The sequence below is a fragment of the Chlorocebus sabaeus genome, chromosome 4, assembly GCF_047675955.1.
Source record: "Chlorocebus sabaeus isolate Y175 chromosome 4, mChlSab1.0.hap1, whole genome shotgun sequence".
Lineage (NCBI taxonomy): Eukaryota > Metazoa > Chordata > Mammalia > Primates > Cercopithecidae > Chlorocebus > Chlorocebus sabaeus.
The window spans coordinates 93,155,308-93,174,418 of record NC_132907.1 but is presented as its reverse complement, the minus strand read 5'-3'; the positions used below and the strand labels follow the sequence as shown (position 1 = coordinate 93,174,418).

At 60.8% G+C, this 19,111-nt stretch overlaps 1 protein-coding gene across 6 annotated transcripts in view; it reads right to left on the bottom strand.

Annotated features, from left to right (window-relative positions):
- The window catches only part of SLC12A7 (solute carrier family 12 member 7), a 101,644-nt gene that overhangs the window by 24,675 nt on the left and 57,858 nt on the right, over positions 1-19,111 (bottom strand). For all 6 annotated transcript variants that reach the window (XM_073014850.1, XM_073014854.1, XM_073014851.1 and 3 more), the window contains exons 2-11: positions 14,613-14,707; positions 13,999-14,121; positions 9,615-9,761; positions 9,010-9,064; positions 7,256-7,386; positions 5,699-5,940; positions 4,263-4,474; positions 3,399-3,566; positions 1,346-1,444; positions 654-711 (exon numbers count right to left, since the gene is read on the bottom strand). In XM_073014850.1, coding sequence (XP_072870951.1) covers positions 654-711; positions 1,346-1,444; positions 3,399-3,566; positions 4,263-4,474; positions 5,699-5,940; positions 7,256-7,386; positions 9,010-9,064; positions 9,615-9,761; positions 13,999-14,121; positions 14,613-14,707 — 1,330 coding nt within the window. The remainder of the gene's footprint in view (positions 1-653; positions 712-1,345; positions 1,445-3,398; positions 3,567-4,262; positions 4,475-5,698; positions 5,941-7,255; positions 7,387-9,009; positions 9,065-9,614; positions 9,762-13,998; positions 14,122-14,612; positions 14,708-19,111) is intronic.

Genomic DNA, 19,111 nt, shown 5'->3' with positions numbered 1-19,111 from the left:
GGTTTTCAGAAATGTGCCTAAATCAGACAAAACGTCTTCTCCCACCGAGGGGCCCGGTGTGGTGGGAGCGGCTCCTTGGAAAGCTGAGGCCTGGCCTCCAGTCCCCGTTGGCTGAAACCTCCACCAGGCTCTGCCCGGCATGGCCGGAATGCTCTGGACGGTCTTCAGTGGGGGAGGGGGTCCTGCTCACCTCAGGGTTGCTCTTGGGAGCAGCGAAGACCCAGCCTGGCATCAGCTTCAGTCAGGGACCACCCAGGATCCCCGGGGCCTTGGGGCTGCCAGACAGGCACGTCCCATGAGGATGCAGGTCAGCGACGACCTGCCTGGGACCCCACTACTTCTCCACTTGGCAGCAGGGCTGGGGGTCTCCCAGGGCCAAGCCTCACCCGTCCACACCCCTGTGGCCTCCCCAGGAAGGGCCTGTGCCCCCAGCTGCATCAGGGCTTGGAGGTGGCTCTGAACGGTTCCCCAGGCTCTAGGCTCCAGGGGAAGAGACATCAGACCAAGGGGATCCCAACCCTGGGACCAGGACGGCTTCAGCTCTGTATATGGACATGAAGTCCTAGGGCGATGTAATTTCAAAGTCGAACTCGTCCTCAGGAAAACCCATGAAGACGACAGGCTTTGCACGAAAACTGCAGATGGAAACGTACTTATCTCGTAAGACCACACCTTCAATGCAGGCCCCAAACAGCACAATGCAGGAGAGATCTACAGCTCTCGTCAAGGAAAGGCGGGTCTGCGGGTACAGTGTCCTCAGGTACAGGGGGGTGGGGTAGGTGGGGAGACGCGCTGGCCAGCTGGCCCCAGGCTCCAGTTGGGCAGGGACCATTCTGCACCCCATCCCATCCCGAGCACGTTCTGTCCCCCGCGTCCTCAGCGCACCCTCCCAGGGCTCTGTCCAGCATCACAGAACAGGGCCCGGGGGTGGTGGAGACACACCTGGCCTGGTGCTTGACCACCAGGGATCGGCAGGGGACCTCGCTGAGGGGATGATGCTCGGCTGGAAAGAGGCAGCCTTGGGATTGAGAAGCCAGAGGCCCCACGGGCCCAGCCTGCCGGTGGCACGCACCACACACAGCTGCGCGTCACTGTCCACACGCAGGAGGATGACTGCTTCTGTTTTATCTACGATCGCATCACACAGTGGCGAAGAAGCCGGGGTCCTGACAGCAGCCCCAGCCCCATCTCCCAGGGAGGATGACGTGGTCGGAGTCCGGCCTAACCCGGGAAGTCACACGCCAGTGGCCAAGGGCACAGTGCTGAGCCGGGGAGGGCATGGGGGCCTCCCCCGAGGCAGAGGCTGGAACCCGCACCTCCCTCGCCTGCACCCCTCCAAGGATACAGATGAAAGACGTGGTCACTATGGCCAGGATGGTCCCCGTGGGGATGGACTTCTGCGCATCCTTGAGGTCCCCGGATCGGTTTGAACCCGCCATGATACCTACGAACATGGAAAATGCTGCCAAGACCCATCTGAGGAGTCAGTGCCATGTGATGGCGGCCCCTGCCCAGAGAGCCGGAAAGGTGGTCTCTGGGGAGACCCCGAGGGTGAGCTGCTCCCGAGGCTGCAGTCCAAGCTCCACCAGCCCACGCTGCAGGACCGCGGCTGGGGGGACGCAGGCCCAGGCATGTTTACCTCTCCCCTGGACCCGAGGACAAGGCCTGACCCCAACACTGACCCCCACGCCCTCCACACCCAGGGCTCCTCTGGAGCCTGCATTAATCCCACGACCAAGGGTCAGCCCAGGGACGGTGCTGAGCAATGGCTCACAGGCCCCCCAGGAACTAAGGACTTTCGGAATGAGACCCCAGAATGACTCAGAGCCCAGCCAGCCAGGCGGGCAGACGCTGTGACCCCTCCTGCTGCAGTGCCACATGGGCACCACCTTCCTCTAGGGAGCCACGGCCGCGGGCATTTCCACACAATCGGCTCCCACAGAGCTCCGGGAAGCCAGATCGGTGGCGGCCACTTGACACTGGGCTCAGTCCCATCCAAGGCACAGCCTGAAGCGCCCGTGCTCGGGGTGGCCTGGGAGGCGGCAGAGCGCACAGTCCGGTGCGGTGGACCGCAGAGACACCCAGAGCCACGCAGTAGCTCTGCCCCAAACCCTCCACCCACGGCGCTGAGAGCAGACGGACGGGGTAGGCTGGAGCAGAAGCACACGGAGAGGACCCGGGCTGATCACCCCCTCCATGGTGAGACGGGCCCACCTTCAGGGGCGGTGAGGTAAACACGAGACGCCAGCGCTGGGGCCAGGCCCTGCGGCTGACCCTGGGCTCCAGGGCTTTGAGATGCGCTGAGATAAAGTCCAGAAGCAGACGTGGGAGGGACTGGAAGGGCAGCCCAGGCCACACAAGCAGCCAGCGCCAGTCAGGGCCATCCCGACAGGAAGGCCAAGTGGAGACAGCCGGGGGCGTGTGTGTGTGACTGGGAGAGCATGGGGCCTGGCCCCACCCCTTGGGGAACAACCAAGGGCCCCACCCCCGATCGGAACAAGGCCCACTGTTTGAGAAGGACACAGAGGGCCGAGGTCCCCGGCCTCTGAGCTCACACTGAGGCCACTCCTAGGCGTCTCTTAATAGCGTGTCATGTATTCTCAGCAACCCTACAACAGCTTCTCCTGACACAGGCCTGCCCAGGAGAGCGGCAGACAGGCGTCTTACGAATCCATCAGGACACAGAGCAGAGACCTCAGCCGCTTCCCCTGAACCAAACAGGCAAGATAAGCAGGGGCAGGAAGGAACACACTAGAGAGAGAGAGAGAGACAGACACAGAGAGAGACACAGAGAGAGAGACAGAGACAGAGAGAGAGACACACACACAGAGGGAGAGACAGAGAGAGAGATTGGGGGAGGGAGAGGGAGACAGAGAGAGACAGAGAGAGGGAGGGAGGGAGAGACAGAGAGAGAGGGAAAGGGGGAGGATGAGAGAGAGAGAGAGAGACAGGAGGACAGAATGACAGAGACAGAGAGATGGACAGAGAGACAGAGGAAGGGAAAGATGGAGAGAGGCTGGGCGCAGTGACTCAAGACGCCTGTAATCCCAGCACTTTGGGAGGAGTAGGATGGCTTGAGCTCAGGAGTTTGAGACCAGCCTGAGCAATGTGGGGAGACCCCCCTCTACAAAAAATATAGACATTTGCCGAACGTGGTGTTGTGTGCCTGGGCTCCCAGCTGCTCCCCCTCTACAAAAAATACAGACATTAGCCGGGTGTGGTGCCGTGTGCCTGGGGTCCCGGCTGCTTGGGAGACTCAGGTGGGAGGAATGTTTGTGTCTAGGAGGTCGAGGCTACAGTGAGCCATGATCACACCACTGCCCTCCAGCCTGGGTGACAGAGCGAAAAAGAGAGGGAGAGAAAGAAAGAGAAGGAGACGGCTGGAGCAGCGGGCTCACCGGTCACGGAGGGGAAGTAGATGCCAACCAGGAGGGTGAAGGAGGCCGCAATGTCGGTGAGCACGTAGGGCAGCGTGCTGGCGCGGCTCTCCTCTGCCACAGGCACCGAGGGCACACCTTTCTTCTCCACAAACGCCCCCGCGTGCGCGTACGTACTCCACAGGTTCTCTGCCGGACAAGGAAGATCCCATGGGTTTCTGGCACCTTCCGTCCAGCGCCCGCACCACGGGGCAGGCCACTCCCTGGCAGGTCCCACTGGTGGCCGGAGGGGAAGGGTCACAGCTTGTGCGCTGCAAGCAGGCTCCAATTCAAACAAGTTTTTGAGATGGTACCTCTGGGAAAGCTACCTGTCTGCGTCTACGGAAGGAAGGTCAGCACTAAAGAGAAGCCTCAGTGCGGAACGACGTACTCCTGGGAAGCCCGGGCCTCCTCTCCAGGGTTCTGGAGCAGGTCTCGTGTACCCTGCCAGGGGTCCTTTTCCTCAAGCCCCTGGGGCGGGTCCAGGGCAGCCTCTCATCAGGGAAGGACGCACAGAGGGGGTGTCACCGCCCAGCCACCGCTCCCTCACTAACACAGCAAGTTCCCCACACATGCTGCCAGGTGGTCGTGGACATAAATCCGTGGCTTTAAGACCAGCTTGCTGACCACGACAGAGGCCGTCTCCCGGCCACACTGTGTTTGGCTTCTGTGGCTCTGCCAGGGGTGTGCACAGGGACCCCCAGGCTCGTCAGCAGCATCTGGGGAGGGGCTCGGCCAGGCAGGAGGAACTGGGGCCCTGAGAGCGACTCTATAGTGACAGCGTCCACCGGGGCCAGCACCGGCCGCCGCCACCCCCAGCCCCTGCTGCAGCCCTGCAGGCCTCACCCAGGAAGACGCCGCTGGCCGCGCCCGGGATGCCCTGGATTTCGGTGACGTTGTTCTGGATGAAGTACTCGTCACACGTGGCGCTGGGCTGGGAGCCATTGCAGAAGAGGCCCCAGAGGGCAGAGGCGGCTGAGTTGTTGTGGGTGACGTAGGCCTTAACGCAGGCATCAAAGCTGCGCCGAGATAGCGTGCGGTTCCCCAGAAGGCAGACCCTAGGGCGGGACAAAGAGGCACAGCCGTGTGCTGCTGCTGAAGTGGCTTTTACTGCCTCACCCGGCTCCTCCAGTGGGCACCCGTGGTGTCACCCGCGAGTGGCTCCTGGCACCCTGCACCTCCCAAGACAGGAAGGCCACAGATCACGCCGGGAACTGGGCCTGAGCCAGGCTGCAGCAGGAACGCAAGGGTCACGGATCACGCCGAGGACCGGGAACCCGGGACCGGGCCAGGCTGCAGCAGGAATGCTGTACCGTACAGCCGTCCCCTCATCCATGGTTCGGCCACCCATGGTCCAAACATGCTTAACTGAAGTGTTCTAGACATGTACAATTCACACGCTTTCCACTGCGCAGTGGAAACCAGTGAGGTGGAACCCAGCGAACCCCCCGTGCCGACACAGCCACGCTGCAGTCGCTCCTGCCTGAGGCCCTCAGCGGTGTCCTGGCCGGGTCGGCTGTCACAATCTCAGTGCCTGAGTCCAAGCCACCCTCCTGCCACGTCCCAACGGCCAAGAGCACAGGAGTGCCGCCTCTGGTGTGTAAACCAGGCCTGTGTGTAGAAAACAGTCTACACGGCTTCAGGCATCAGCAACGGGTCTCAGGACGGGTGCCCCAGGGAAGGGCGCCCCAGGGAAGGGCGCCCCAGGGAAGGGCAGAGCTGTGTTTCCCTAAAACAGGCTCGCAGGGTTGCGGCTGCTCTGCCTCCCTCTGTTTTGAGGCCTCTATGAGGCTATTCCTTCAGGGGCTCCCTCCACACGGAGACGGCAAAAACTTGGGAACCTCGAGGGGCTTGGCTGCTGGCCTTTTCTGGACCCGCTCCTGAGGGCTCTGGCGGCCACTCCCGTGTTCCAGGACCCTGGGCCGCCTCCCAGCTTCTCCTCCAAGAGGACAAGAGCCTCTCCAAGCACCTCTGGGAGGGACAAGGGAGCCCACGACCCTCGGTGCCATCGGACCGTGCTCAGGCCTCCGGCCACCCTTAAACCTGCCACTGAGGAGGGTCTTCACGCTCAGACCCGGCCACAAGGATGCCTCGGCCCGCCTCACGGCTGGGTTTCCCATAATCCTCAGCACGAGCCCACAGGGGTTCCCGCCATGGTCACACCCAGTCCCGCCCCTCGCGGGGAGCTCAGTGTCAAGGATGACGGACCAGAGGCGGGCAGAGCCCATGGGACCTGGCCCCAGCCCCACACACCACCCAGGCTCAGAGGCCCCGAGACTCACGGGATGTCCGGGGGGTCGAAGGCAGACTTGATGACGCCGGCGTAGATGGCCAGGATGGACAGCACGACGCAGGCCAGGAAGACCAGCGCCAGCTTGTTGACGTACTTGACGCCCACGAAGACCACCAGGGCCATGAGCACCAGCGTGCACGTGCCATACACACGCATGTTGTGCAGCATGGCGGCCGCCTCGCCACCCGCAGCCTCTGCCTGGAAGATGGCCGCACCCGGGGAGATGTATGTCTGCAGGGACAAGACGGGTTGGGAGGCCGTCCCCGGACAGAACTCCCCAGTGCCCCTCCCTCCTGCAAGCACCCAGCACCACACAGGGGCCTCCTCCCCAGGCGCTGGGGCCATCGGGAGGCATCCGTGCTGGACGGAGCCCGCGGGGGTCAGCGCACGGGCAGTGGACGGCCAGGGGCCTGCACGTTTCCTAGGAGCCACCCGGGCACCTGAGAATAAAGCAACTTCAGGACCCGGGGCGGCCGCACATCCACACTCAAAAGAAACATCTGGTAAGAGGAACGTGACTGCTGCCCAGAGAGCTCGGCCCATCCTGGCTGGACGTCCTGGACAAACACTGGGTCTGACCACACCAGCTGGCTGCAACCTCCGTTCCGCCCAAATTCAAGGGACAGAGATGTGAGATGGTGCTGCTCAGCTCCCTCAAGACCAGGGCAGGACGGGGGTACAGTAGATGTGGAGGACACGGCACTCATCCCCACCAAAGGCAACCCGGGGAGTGCGGCAACCACGGTGTCTTTGCAGCCACGGCACCCGGGCAGGAAAGACCGAGGGGCATGGCCAGGGGACTCAGGGTGGGACAGGGGTGGATGCGACCCCACTGAAAGGTTTCAGAAACTTCTCGGCCATGTGGCTCTCTGCAGGAGCCCAGGAGGCCGGGAACCAGGTCTGGCAGCGGAGGGAGGGGCAGAAAGACTGTGAACGGGGGCTCAGGTGGGCGTCTCTGAAGCCCTGCGGGGACGGCGGGTTTCAGAAGCTCACAGGAAGGGCGGTGCTCAGCGGCCAGAGAGGGCGGTTCCTGTCCCCACGAGGACCAAGGAACTCAGGCCACAGCTCTCAGCTGTGCTCAGGTGATGCGGGGCGTGCTTTGAGCCTGTTTTGGGAAGGTGATGACATCACCTGGCCGTACACTGCTGGGCTCCGTAACCCTCGGCCAAGTGCCCAAATCAATCAGGCAGGGAAGGGGCTGGGATCCTGGCAAGAGGTTCTTCTAAGCCGAGTTCCAACCCTGCCCCTAAAACAGCTCAGACTGCAGGGCCGCACCCACGCGGGGCTCAGATCCACAGCCCAGACGTCTACCCAGCTCATGCCAGGCACCCCTCGCGGAGGGCACCAATGGTGCTCACGGGGGACCCAGGTTACTGCGGAGTGGACGCTGCCCGACGGCTTCTGCCAGGGAGAGCCCAGGGGCAGCCAGGGCAGTGGGGGCGGGATGGCTCCGTGTGCTGTGTGTGCCACAGAGCGGGTCAGGCAGGGCCCTTGGCGTCCTTCCGCAGACTGCGGGGTGGGGAACGCTCCAAAGCAGCATGCTCACCAGAAGGATCTCGATGGTCCCCAGAATATACATGGCGCCTGCGAACGTCGTGCCCAGGTAGAAGCAGAGGCCGACAGCGCCTCCGAACTCGGGTCCCAGCGAGCGCGATATCATGTAGTAGGAGCCGCCAGCTGTGGAGACACAGGCCGCGGCCACGGGTCAGGGGCACGCTTGGACGCGGACTCGAGGTGTGGTCTGCGCTGTCGCTCATGAGTGAAGGAGGGCCTGTCTCTGCGAAGGAGCGTGTTCGCCTACCACAAAGCAGCACATGAAGACACCTGGCTGCCACGGTAAACGCTCCCCTTCCGAGGCTCGGCACACATTCCACACCGACCGTGCCCTCATGGACATAAGGACCAGGTGAGGTCGGGGCAGGAGCCCCAGCAGGTCCCGGAAAAAGGCCTGCGTACATCAATGGCAGCCCCAGCCCCCACTTCCACTAAGTTTTGCTTATAAAAAAGGCAAAAGAGAAACCAGGATGTTCAGGAGTTCTCTGGTAGACTGTGAACCACGCACGCGATGGCTGACGGGAAAGCCGGGAGCAACCCCAGGGTTGCCTGGAGAACGCGGCTCTCCCTGCTCTGAGCAGTGCATATGGCACGAGGAAGGGGCCCTAACGGATGCAGTCATCGAGAAGCAGAGACTGGTCCCCTGGCTGCTGAGGGAGACCCCCAGTGAGGGCCCTCGTGCTCTCCTGCGGCCGGGGAAGTCCACTGAGCACCACGCAATGCCCCCGTGGGGGTGGGGGCCAGCTGCGTGAGGACCTGGTGCTGAGCAAACCCGGCCGTTAACACGCACAGGACACGTGCACTAGGGAGCAGACGTGGCATCATCTCAGTTCACTAGTTATTTCGTGTTGCAATTTATTACTAATTAACAATATCATCTTGGTTCACCAGTTATTACGTATTGCAATTAATTTATTACTAATTAACATCTCAGTTACACTAGCTATTTACGTAATTAATTACTAATTAACAGTATCATCTCAACTCACTAGTTATTACGTACTATAATTAACTTAATGCTAATTATCATCTCAGTTCACTAGTTATTACGTATTGTAATTTATTGCTAACGAACATCATCTCAGTTCACTAGTTGTTACGTATTGTAATTAATTTATTGCTAATGAACATCATCTCAGTTCACTAGTTATTACATATTGTAATTAATTTATTGCTAATGAACATCATCTCAGTTCACTAGTTATTACGTATTGTAATTAATTACTAATTAACATCTCAGTTCACTAGTTATTATGTATTGTAATTAATTTATTGCTAATGAACATCATCTCAGTTCACTAGTTATTACATATTGTAATTAATTTATTACTAATTAACATCTCAGTTCACTAGTTACTATGTATTGTAATTAATTTATTACTAATTAACAAAGTCAGGGCAGCGTTTTGTCTTCACCTTCCCTTGTGAGATACAGGTTCCAAGAACTCAGCCTATGGCACATGCCGGGCTACAGGCGTCACTGGAATCGCCCGTGCCTCCCCCTCCCTAGTCCGCTGCCCGGTGGGCACTGCCTACCCTGACAAGAGATGGGCACCATGCAGCAAAATGGGGAAGAAAACCAAACAGCCGTGACCTCACGGCTCAAACGCCAGAGGAGCCAGTGGAGAACACGCAGAAGGCCTGGCAGTGACCCCCAGGCAGCCCCTCTGCCCCGCGGAGCGGCCTCCTCCCAGTTACCGTGCGGAAACACACAGACTCCTCTAACAGGACTCAGGCACCCCTTACCTGGCACCACGCCGTTGGTAGCAATCGCACTCATGGAAATGGCGGTCAGCATTGTCTGCAGAAAGACAGGCGGCCATCTGAGGAGAGCTTTCCAAGAGCCTGCCGGCGTCGCAACACTCCCAAGGCGCGGTCTACGGCCTGGCTCCCGCCGAAAGTCAGCCCCCAACGCCAGGGCTCTCCATCTCAATGGAGTGGCTGGGAAACCAGGACCCGGAGGCTCCCGGGCACCAGGCATGCAGTGTCCTGGTTCCCACCCCTTTCCCTATGACAAGGACCCCTGAAAGTACCCAAGGTCCTTCCAAACTGGAGGTGATGTCGTCAAAACACAGGGTGTCCCTTCCCTTGGAAGCCTCAGCCCCCTGAGGCCGCCCCACAACACCCACCACTGGCCAAGATGCCTTTCCACAGACATGGGTAAATGAGGTGCCAGCGCCAATCAACACGCCAGCGCTAACCCCGGCCAGTGCGGCGTCTCATCCCCGCAGCTGCCCCAGCTCTCGTGGAGGGGATGGCGCTGAACAACCTCTACACGGGTGTCTGGGGAGGGCCCTACTGTCCGGCTGCCCCCGCCTGAAGGCACAGCCACACTGGCCGGGGAGACTCACGCAGGTGCAGCACATGGCCACGATGAGGAAGGACTCCAGGACACCAGCCACCCCCACGATCCACGTCAGACGCAGGAAGAGGATGACGCCCAGGATGTTCTGCAGGCACGGCAGGTAGACGCCAATGAAGGTGCCCATGCGCGGAGCCTGCGGCGGAACACAGTATGTGCCGGGGGCTCAGACCCCACACCCGAAGGCAGCCCCCTCCCCAGGCTGCACTCAGGCCCTGGGCAGGCAAAGCGGCCGTGGGGGCAGGAAGGGGCAGGAAGGGGACTGGAGGGGACAGGAGTCCGTCCCAGGACAGACGGAGGCTCAGAGAGAGGCCCAGGGCGGGACCCTGACCATCCCGGGGCGGGGGCTTAGGGGAGGGGAGCAGAACCACATGGTTGGCAGAGAACCAGGATGCAGCTGCTCTGCTGTGCCTCCCCGACGGAGGGGAACCTGTTACACTGGAAAAGTTATGGGAAAAACAAGAGGGAGAACAAGAGGGCCCCCAGCTCCATTCCCTGGATGGCTCAGGGCCTCAGACCTGACCCAGGACCTCAGACCTGGGAGAGCCTGAGACTTCAGGAAGGGAAGCAGAGCTGGCGGAGGGATGAAACAGCTGCTGCCCATAAAGCTAAAAAAAATAAAATTTAATTAAAAAAAAAAATCCACAGCTCAGCATTGGCCCGGGTCACCACAAGATAACAGCAAAGGTTCAGATATCCACCCTGGGGCCACCCTGCCTGCCCCAGCATGGAGCAGGCAGCCCGCTTCAGACACCTGTGCCAGAGAGGGGGACACACCCCGTGGCCCTGAAGAAACCCGCACGGGCAAGGACCAGCAGCACAGCCAGAAGCAGGTCAGCGCCTGCGAGGCAGCCCCTCAGCCCCGCTAGGGACCAGCCAGGCTGGGGCAGAAGTTTCAGCTCTGTCCCCATTTCCTGCTCAGCCCCTCCCGCCATGAGCAGGGGCACATGGCTCGGACCTGGAGGACGGCTGGCCCCAGCACAAGGTGACGTTTTAACAGGAAAACGTCTCAAGGTCAATACGGAAAACGGGGAAGGTTTTCTTTGAAGACATTTCCTGTGAACAACGGCCACAGTGCAGATCAGAATAGGCTCCGTGAGGAGGCTGAGGAGGGGGTTCGATCCTGGGGTTCACACAGCCCAGGCCTGGGGATGGGGCCGGCTGCTGGACGGGAACAGGAGACCAGGTGATGGACAGCTCCCAGGGAGAGCATGCTTAGCACCACACCACAAAAGCAAACAGGGCGGCTTCCGGGGTCATTGTGCCGGAACGCCTCCCACAGACAGGCCGGGTCCGGGGCTCGGCAGAGATCTAGGGCTCCACTGACTTTAGGACCCTGGGGAAAATAATTTAAGAGAACAGCCAGGAGCATGGGAAGCTCTGGCTCTGAGAGCCTGGGGGATGCACTTGGTTCCCTGAGCCCTAGGTGGGGAGCAACAGGGGAGCAACTTGCTTGTGATGGGGGCCCTGGAGAGGAGAGGGTGACGGGGCCGGGGGCCGCTGCTGGGCCCTCCAAATCTGGGTACGCCTTGTTCTTGGGGCAAACGACAGAAGTGGCAGGAGATGGAGGAGAACAGGCTTTGGGACATTTTCATGGGATAAAACTGAGAACCCAGGGCAGGGGTGACAGCAAGGCTCCGGGGACAACTGTTGCTGTGACTTCACAGTAAGGCTTCAGCAGGAGCCGATAGGCAGAGCTCCAGGCAGAGACGCCGTCCACAGAAGGGGCCCTGCCCTCCAGGCTCAGCCTCAGATCCCACAGCCCCATGACAGGTGAGTCAGAAGCTGGTTCTCTGCCAAAGGCGGGGGATCCTGACTCCTCATGAAAGGGCATGGCTGGCCTTAGCCTCTCGGTTTGTGCCTAAAAGGCAACTTATAAGGCCCAACCCGACCCAATTTCAGGCGCGGGAGGCTGGAGATGCCTGGCTCTTTTAATGGGAGCAGCTCTGCTGGGGGTGAGCCTCTGAGCCTGGCCAAAGAGGACGAGGGGCGGCCCCTGCCCTTCCACCCCCGGGGGCCGAACCACAGTCCCCAAAGGGAGCTGAAGGATTCACTGCCAACCGAAACCTGCCATTGTCACACAACAGGCCTGCTGGGGTCACGGGCCCTGGTCCCCCCCCGACTGAAACGCAGGCTGCACCAGCCTTGAGCACCTGCATGTTGACCCCGAGGGACAGAGGCCTGAGACACACCGGCCTGGGAGTAGGGTTGCCAGGGAGGGCCAGGGAGAGCCCTCCAGGTGGAAACCTCCTGGACCCTGGCCCACAGTGTGCCGTCAACAAACGCACCTGCCTGGACGTTTCCTCATGTCTCGGTACCAAGGAGGGTGAGAGAAGCTGGAGTATGCTCTCTATGGGCACCTCATGGCAGGCTGGGCTCCACCAGGCAGAGGGGTTGGAGCTGGGTGGCCAGGCCAGAGGTGCCTGAGCCCAGCCGAGCTGGAACTGAAGCCGGTTCCCAGAGCACTCGGACCAGGCCCGTGGGAAGGCACCTGCTCCCTGGAGAAGGCCAACATCTCCCTAGACACAAACTCCAGCACGCAGGCGGACAGACAGGGAAGGCCTGTCGCTCCGGAGTTTTGGTGCCAGAGCACCCGCCTGAGCCCATGAGGCCTCAAGGCAGCGCCCAGCCTGCATGAAACCCCAGAGAGGTGCTGAGTGCTGAGCCCGGCATGGCAACACCCAATTCTGCAGCGTCCACATGCAGCAGTGGTGGCCCCACACCAAGGGTTGGCCGAGCTATGGACAGGCGGGGTGGCCACAGGCTCCCCCAGCCGGGAAGGGCCCAGCAGGGGAACCACAAAGAGGTCCAGAGATGCAGCTTCCAAAGAGGCCGCTGCCCTGTCCTGGGACAACAGCCAGGGCTGAGGGCCCTCGTCAGGCCAGGCCCCATCCCGAGGTGGCCACACGGTCACATCCCTCACTTGTCTCTGGTTACTTCAACCCCAGTGATGCTTCTCAAAAACAAAACCAAGTGTCTTCAGGTATCCTGGAAATGCAATATTAATTCCACTGTGTTTACAGTAAAAGGAAGGAAAGAGAAATCTTCAGGGGCCTGACTTCCCGATCGCTGTGTGGGACCCAGGTCAGCTGAACACTGGACGCTGGCAGCAGGCGCTCAGGGCTGGCGCCGACGCAAAGCACAGAGCCCAGGCTAGGCAGATGCAGGGAAGGGCAGGGGGCCAGCCGAGGGATGCCCCACTTGGTGGAGGTCAGAGCAGGGGGGCCACCCTCCCTGGACCTGGTGGGTGCCCGGTTCAGCACCTCCTTCCTTCCTGCTCGCTGGCCCCTACCTGGTGCCACAAAACCCTCCCTCCTGAGAAGACAGGGGTCTCCTGAGAGTATTAGAAAGTTAGGGAAAATAATAGGGGAATTTAAAAATCATCCTAAAAAGCCAATGCATGCCCTTAGCTGTCTGCCGAAGGAGCGGGGCACAGGCTCAGGGCTGACTCGGGAAATGACAATTTTGTGTCAAGACTGGGGAAGGATGTCGCCTGGCTTCACAGCAGAGCCTGCGCCGCAGTTTCCTTTGGTGGATTTTTTGTTTGTTTTTTGTATCTTATGATTCTAAAGCAATGCACACGTATTTGGAAGATTTTAACAGCAGAGGGAGTTGAGAAGAAACTGAGCCACCTGTCTCGTCCCCACAGCGAGAACAGCGTTTGTTTCATCCGCCCATGAGACTTTTCCCAACATGGGCCCAGGGTCTTTCTCATCTGTGAGCGTCACTTCAGGGCGTCAGGCCTCAGGGTGGTTCTCAGACAACCCGTCTGCGCAGGGGACGGCAGAACCCTCCCGAGGACGCTCAAGGGGTTTCCACACCTCGTCGCCCACAGAAACCACCCCAGGGAAAACGTTCTACGGAATCCCCACTGCATCCCCCTCGTTTCCTAGGACGGATTCCTGGAAACAAATCCTCAAGGAATAAAACTGCAGGGAAAACGCTACCAGGCTAAGTGTCCTGGACAGGAAACAAAAAGGAGGGTGGCCCCCCGGGGAGGACGGAGGCCACAGCACCCTCTGGAAGGGGCCACGTCCCGGCCTCTCGGATCCATTCAGACTTCTCTCCACAGCAGGGGGCAGGGCCACTCCCGCAGAACGAACAAAACACCCCAAGCTCGTTTCTCGACAGGGAACCCGGCCACCCAGCTGTGTGGGGGATGCCATGCTTCCTGGACAGTGGAGAGGGAAGAGGGCTGGACCGGAGCTGCAGGGCAGGCACCATCGAGTCCTCCCAGGAAGAAAAGGCTGGACGTGGCCACAACACTATTGCTTAAGGCAACTCTTCTGACAAGCAACTGCTTTGCCGGCGTGATCTGACCTACCAGGACACACGGGGTGGGGACTGGGCAGGCATGGGCAGGGCAGCCGTACCTTGGCCTCGCGCCGCCGGCTCTCCTCGTCCTCCTCGTGCTCCACCACGCCCTGGCTCAGGTTGGTGTAGTTGGCCAGCTTGTTGAGCAGTGAGGACACCATGGGGTTGCTGTCCATCTCCTCCTGTGCAGTGTGGACATGGGTCATAGGCGGCCCTCACCTCGCCGCAGGCCCCCAGGCTCCCTCCCCATGTTCAGGTTGTGGAGCTCAGGCTCTTGCCCCGTCCTGAGCCCCGGGTCTGAAGCCAGCCAGAGAGGCCTGGACACCTGTGCGGAGGTCTGAGTCCAAGGCCGGGGCTCCAGGCCTCACTGAGTGGGACCATCCACCCATGGCAGGGACCCCAGGATGTCCAGCACTCAGCAGCTCTGAGGGGTTCCCATGGGGCTGGAACACCCTCGATCCAGGAAGGACCCCAGAAGGCGCCCGTCGAGGACCACATCCCAGCTCAGGTGCAGGACTGGGTCCCCTCCATGGCCTTCGGGACAGGGAGGCCCCAGTTCCTTCCACGTGGTGTCCAGTCCTGTGGGAGGCCCCGGCCTGGGGGCTCCCAGAGGCTCCTTTACTTTTCCACATCAAAGCAACGGCCCTGGCACCGTCTTCTTCTAATAAGTTACCTCGAAAAGGGCCATGTTCTTCCCTTCAAAGAAACTCTCCTGTTCCGCCTCAACATTGTTGAGGAATGGGCTGTTTTCTCTCGGATTTCCATCTCCTGGTGAGGGAAAAACAGTTCAGAGTCAGCATAGAAGGAACTAAAAGTAAGCACAGAAGGCCAACCGCAGATCCTGCACGGAGGGCCCTGGTCCCCACCAGCTGTCACCTCCAAACCGTGGCTAAGGGTGACACTACCCCTTCCTTCCACATATCTGTGTTCCAAAGAAAGAGGCATTTCCCAGGACACACGCTAGTCCCAGGGCACACACTAGCCCCAGGACACACGCTAGCCCCAGGATACACACTAGTCCCAGGACACACACTAGTCCCAGGACACACGCTAGTCCCAGGACACACACTAGTCCCAGGACACACGCTAGTCCCAGGACACACACTAGTCCCAGGACACACGCTAGCCCCAGGGCACATGCTAGTCCCCCGGCACACACTAGCCCCAGGGTACACACTAGCCCCAGGGTACACGCTAGCCCCAGGACACACGCTAGCCCCAGGACACACGCTAGCCCCAGGACACATGCTAACCCTAATGCACACACTAGCCCCAGGGCACACGCTAGTCCCAGGACACACGCTAGTCCCAGGGCACACGCTAGTCCCAGGACACACGCTAGTCCCAGGGCACACGCTAGCCCCAGGGCACACACTAGCCCCCAATGCACACGCTAGCCCCCAGCACACGCTAGCCCCAGGACACACGCTAGCCCCAGGACACACGCTATCCCCAGGGCACACGCTAGCCCTGATGCACACACTAGCCCCAGGGCACACGCTAGCCCCAGGACACACGCTATCCCCAGGACACACGCTAGCCCCAATGCACATGCTAGCCCCAATGCACACGCTAGCCCCAGGGCACACGCTAGCCCCAGGGCATAAGCTATCCCCAGGGCACATACTAGCCCCAATTCACACGCTAGCCCCAATGCACATGCTAGCCCCAGGGCACACGCTAGCCCCAATGCACATGCTAGCCCCAGGGCACACGCTAGCCCCAATGCACACGCTAGCCCCAGGACACACGCTAGCCCCAGGACACACGCTAGCCCCAGGGCACACGCTAGCCCCAGGACACACGCTAGCCCCAGGACACACGCTATCCCCAGGGCACATACTAGCCCCAATTCACACGCTAGCCCCAATGCACACGCTAGCCCCAGGGCACACGCTAGCCCCAATGCACACGCTAGCCCCAATGCACACGCTAGCCCCAGGGCACACGCTAGCCCCAATGCACACGCTAGCCCCAATGCACACGCTAGCCCCAGGACACACGCTAGCCCCAGGACACACGCTAGCCCCAATGCACACGCTAGCCCCAGGGCACACGCTAGCCCCAATGCACACGCTAGCCCCAGGACACACGCTAGCCCCAATGCACACGCTAGCCCCAGGACACACGCTAGCCCCAGGGCACACGCTAGCCCCAATGCACACGCTAGCCCCAGGGCACACGCTAGCCCCAGGACACACGCTAGCCCCAATGCACACGCTAGCCCCAGGACACACGCTAGCCCCAGCACACGCTAGCCCCAGGACACACGCTAGCCCCAGGGCACACGCTAGCCCCAGGGCACACGCTAGCCCCAGGACACACGCTAGTCCCAGGACACACGCTAGCACCAGGGCACATGCCAGCCCCAATGCACACGCCAGTCCCAGGGCACATGCTAGTCCCAGGGCACATGCCAGCCCCAATGCACACGCTAGCCCCAGGGCACACGCTAGCCCCAGGACACACGCTAGCCCCAGGGCACACGCTAGCCCCAGGGCACACGCTAGTCCCAGGGCACACGCCAGCCCCAGGGCACACGCCATCCCCAATGCACACGCCAGCCCCAGGGCACACGCCATCCCCAGGGCACACGCCAGCCCCAGGGCACACGCCATCCCCAATGCACACGCCATCCCCAGGGCACACGCCATCCCCAGGGCACACGCTAGCCCCAGGGCACACGCCAGCCCCAATGCACACGCCAGCCCCAGGGCACACGCCAGCCCCAGGGCACACGCCAGCCCCAGGACACACGCTAGCCCCAGGACACACGCTAGTCCCAGGACACACGCTAGCCCCCACACACATTATCATTTAAGACAAAGCCCCTGAAAGCCTCAGCAAGTGAGCTGTTCAGCCCAGGGCAAGGGCACCTCCCTCTGGCATTGAAAATCTCTCATTCAGCCAAATGTGGGCAAAATTCTCACTTTCAAAAGTCAAGGCTGCACCTCCTCGCCTCGCTACTCAATCCGCCGTTTCTGAGGGACACAGAGGATTTCCCACTGTTCCCTGTCGAGGACGCCGCCCAACTCCTGCATCTTTCAAGAAGGCTGGGCCGGTGACCCCTCCGGGGGGCTGGGTCGGTGACCCCTCCGGGGGGCTGGGCCGGTGACCCCTCCGGGGGCTGAGCCCAGGGCTTGGAACCAGGGGGTAGATCCTAGCAGCTGCTCGAGGGCACGCGCAACGGGGCTGGGGCGGAGGAGGACTTGAGGCTCCCTGGCGAGCTGAGGCCCAATGGCCCATGTGATGGTGTTAGGAGGCAGGGTCTGTAGGAGGTGGGGTCTGTAGGAGGTGGTGAGGCATGGAAAGGATGAAAGTCCCTACACCCAGCCCTCAGCAGCAGAACTCTCACTCTCCCACCCTCCCACCCTCCACGCGAGGACACGGCAGGGAACCTAGGGCCCTCACCAGACCCCAAACTTGCCCAGGCCTTGGTCTGAGACTTTCAGCCTCGAGAACTCTGAGAAGTTTCTGTCTTCATGAATCACCTGCCCTTCAGGAATCAGGGAATCAGGGACTGTCACAGCAGCACAAGGCCCTTGACACAGGCCACTGCAGAGACCACAGCCTGCCCATCATCAAGGACTGTCACAGCAGCACAAGGAACTCGGCACAGGCCACTGCAGAGACCACAGTCTGCCCATCATCAGGGACTGTCACAGCAGCACAAGGAACTCGGCACAAGCCACTGCAGAGACCACAGCCTGCCCGGGACCCCCGAGCCAGCCGCCCACGGCCACTGCAGAGACCACAGACTGCCCGGGACCCCCAAGCCAGCAGCCCATGACCAGGAGAACAGGGTCTGCAAATGCACATGCCCCAGCCAGGCACGGTGAGGAGGTGAAGGGCATCAAACCCACACCCAGCCGTGCACCCCAGGGCCCTCTGCCCCATGAGCTGCACACCAGCCCCCCAGACTGGGAACGACCAGGCCGGGACCCTTCCTAGGGGTGCTCAGCCCATTCTTGACCAGCCACCCTAGCCCTGCACAGAACTGTGTGGGACCCTGAGGGTCCAGAAGAAATGGCCAAGGTAGGATGCGAGGTGGCCGGAGGAGGGCAGGCCAGGAGCTCATTACTGCACCAAACAACACTAGGGGGAGGGTGGGCATTTTCTATGGTACATTTCAGATGTGCCAGAGCCCACTGGCGGCCACCTTGGCCGGCTGACAGGCACCAGCTGCAGGAGTGGTGGGTTCCGGCCATGCCAGCAAAGAGGGCATCGCCGCCCCGGGGCAGGCGGGCAGCACGTGCTCCCAGTACGGTGCCCACGGCGGAAAGCACAGCCCTCAGGGTGTAAGGTCCTTGGTGCCACCATGAGCGACTGCAGACGCCCAGACCGCGGGACACACCACAGAGAGGCCAGCACCACAGAACAGCAGCCCCACCCCTCAAAAACGTCAGGGAGACAACACAGAGGAAGCTCCAGATGACAGAGACGGCCAAGTGCACGCACGACCTCAGACTTTCTTTTTCTAGAGACCGTGTTTGGGCCAGTTGGTGAGATCCGAAAAAGATATCTCGTGTGTGATCATTAACTCCCTGCTTTTGGGGACTGCACTGCAGAGATTCTGAAAGAAACGTGCTTGCCTTTAGGAGACACACCTGTGAGGGGGACACCACTCGGCTGCTTCTTCCCAACCGTTCAGAAAAAACGTGAGAGTGAAAGATGGAGACCTGGGGCGGGGCGGGGAGCAGGAGGGACACGGCCAACACGGCAGGAGGTTGGTATTTGGGCAACGAAGGCCAAGGGCGGGTGAGTGTTCTCCACACTGGTCTTGCAACCTTTCTGAAATCTGAAGTTCCATGAAAATCAGGTTAAAATAAAAATTACAAATACATTCAACTAAGAAAATACGTCTAGGTGTCTTTCCAAGATGAGCCCCATCCAGGGCCCTTCTCCACTCCTCTCCCATGTTTTCAGTGGATTCCTGCTCAGGCCCTTTGTCTGGACATAATGGCCGACTGTTTACACAGAGATCAGCGGTGACTGGCGAGTCTTTCTGGAGTCAACGGAAGATGAAGGACCAGAAGCCTGGTACAGCTGTTCTTAGAGGGAGGGAGGGAAGGAAGAAAGGAGAGAGGGACAGAGGAAAGGAGGGAGGGAGGGAAGAAAGGAGTGAGGGAGGGAGAGACCCGAGGGTTTCAGGTTCTCCCTCCCACGAAGCCA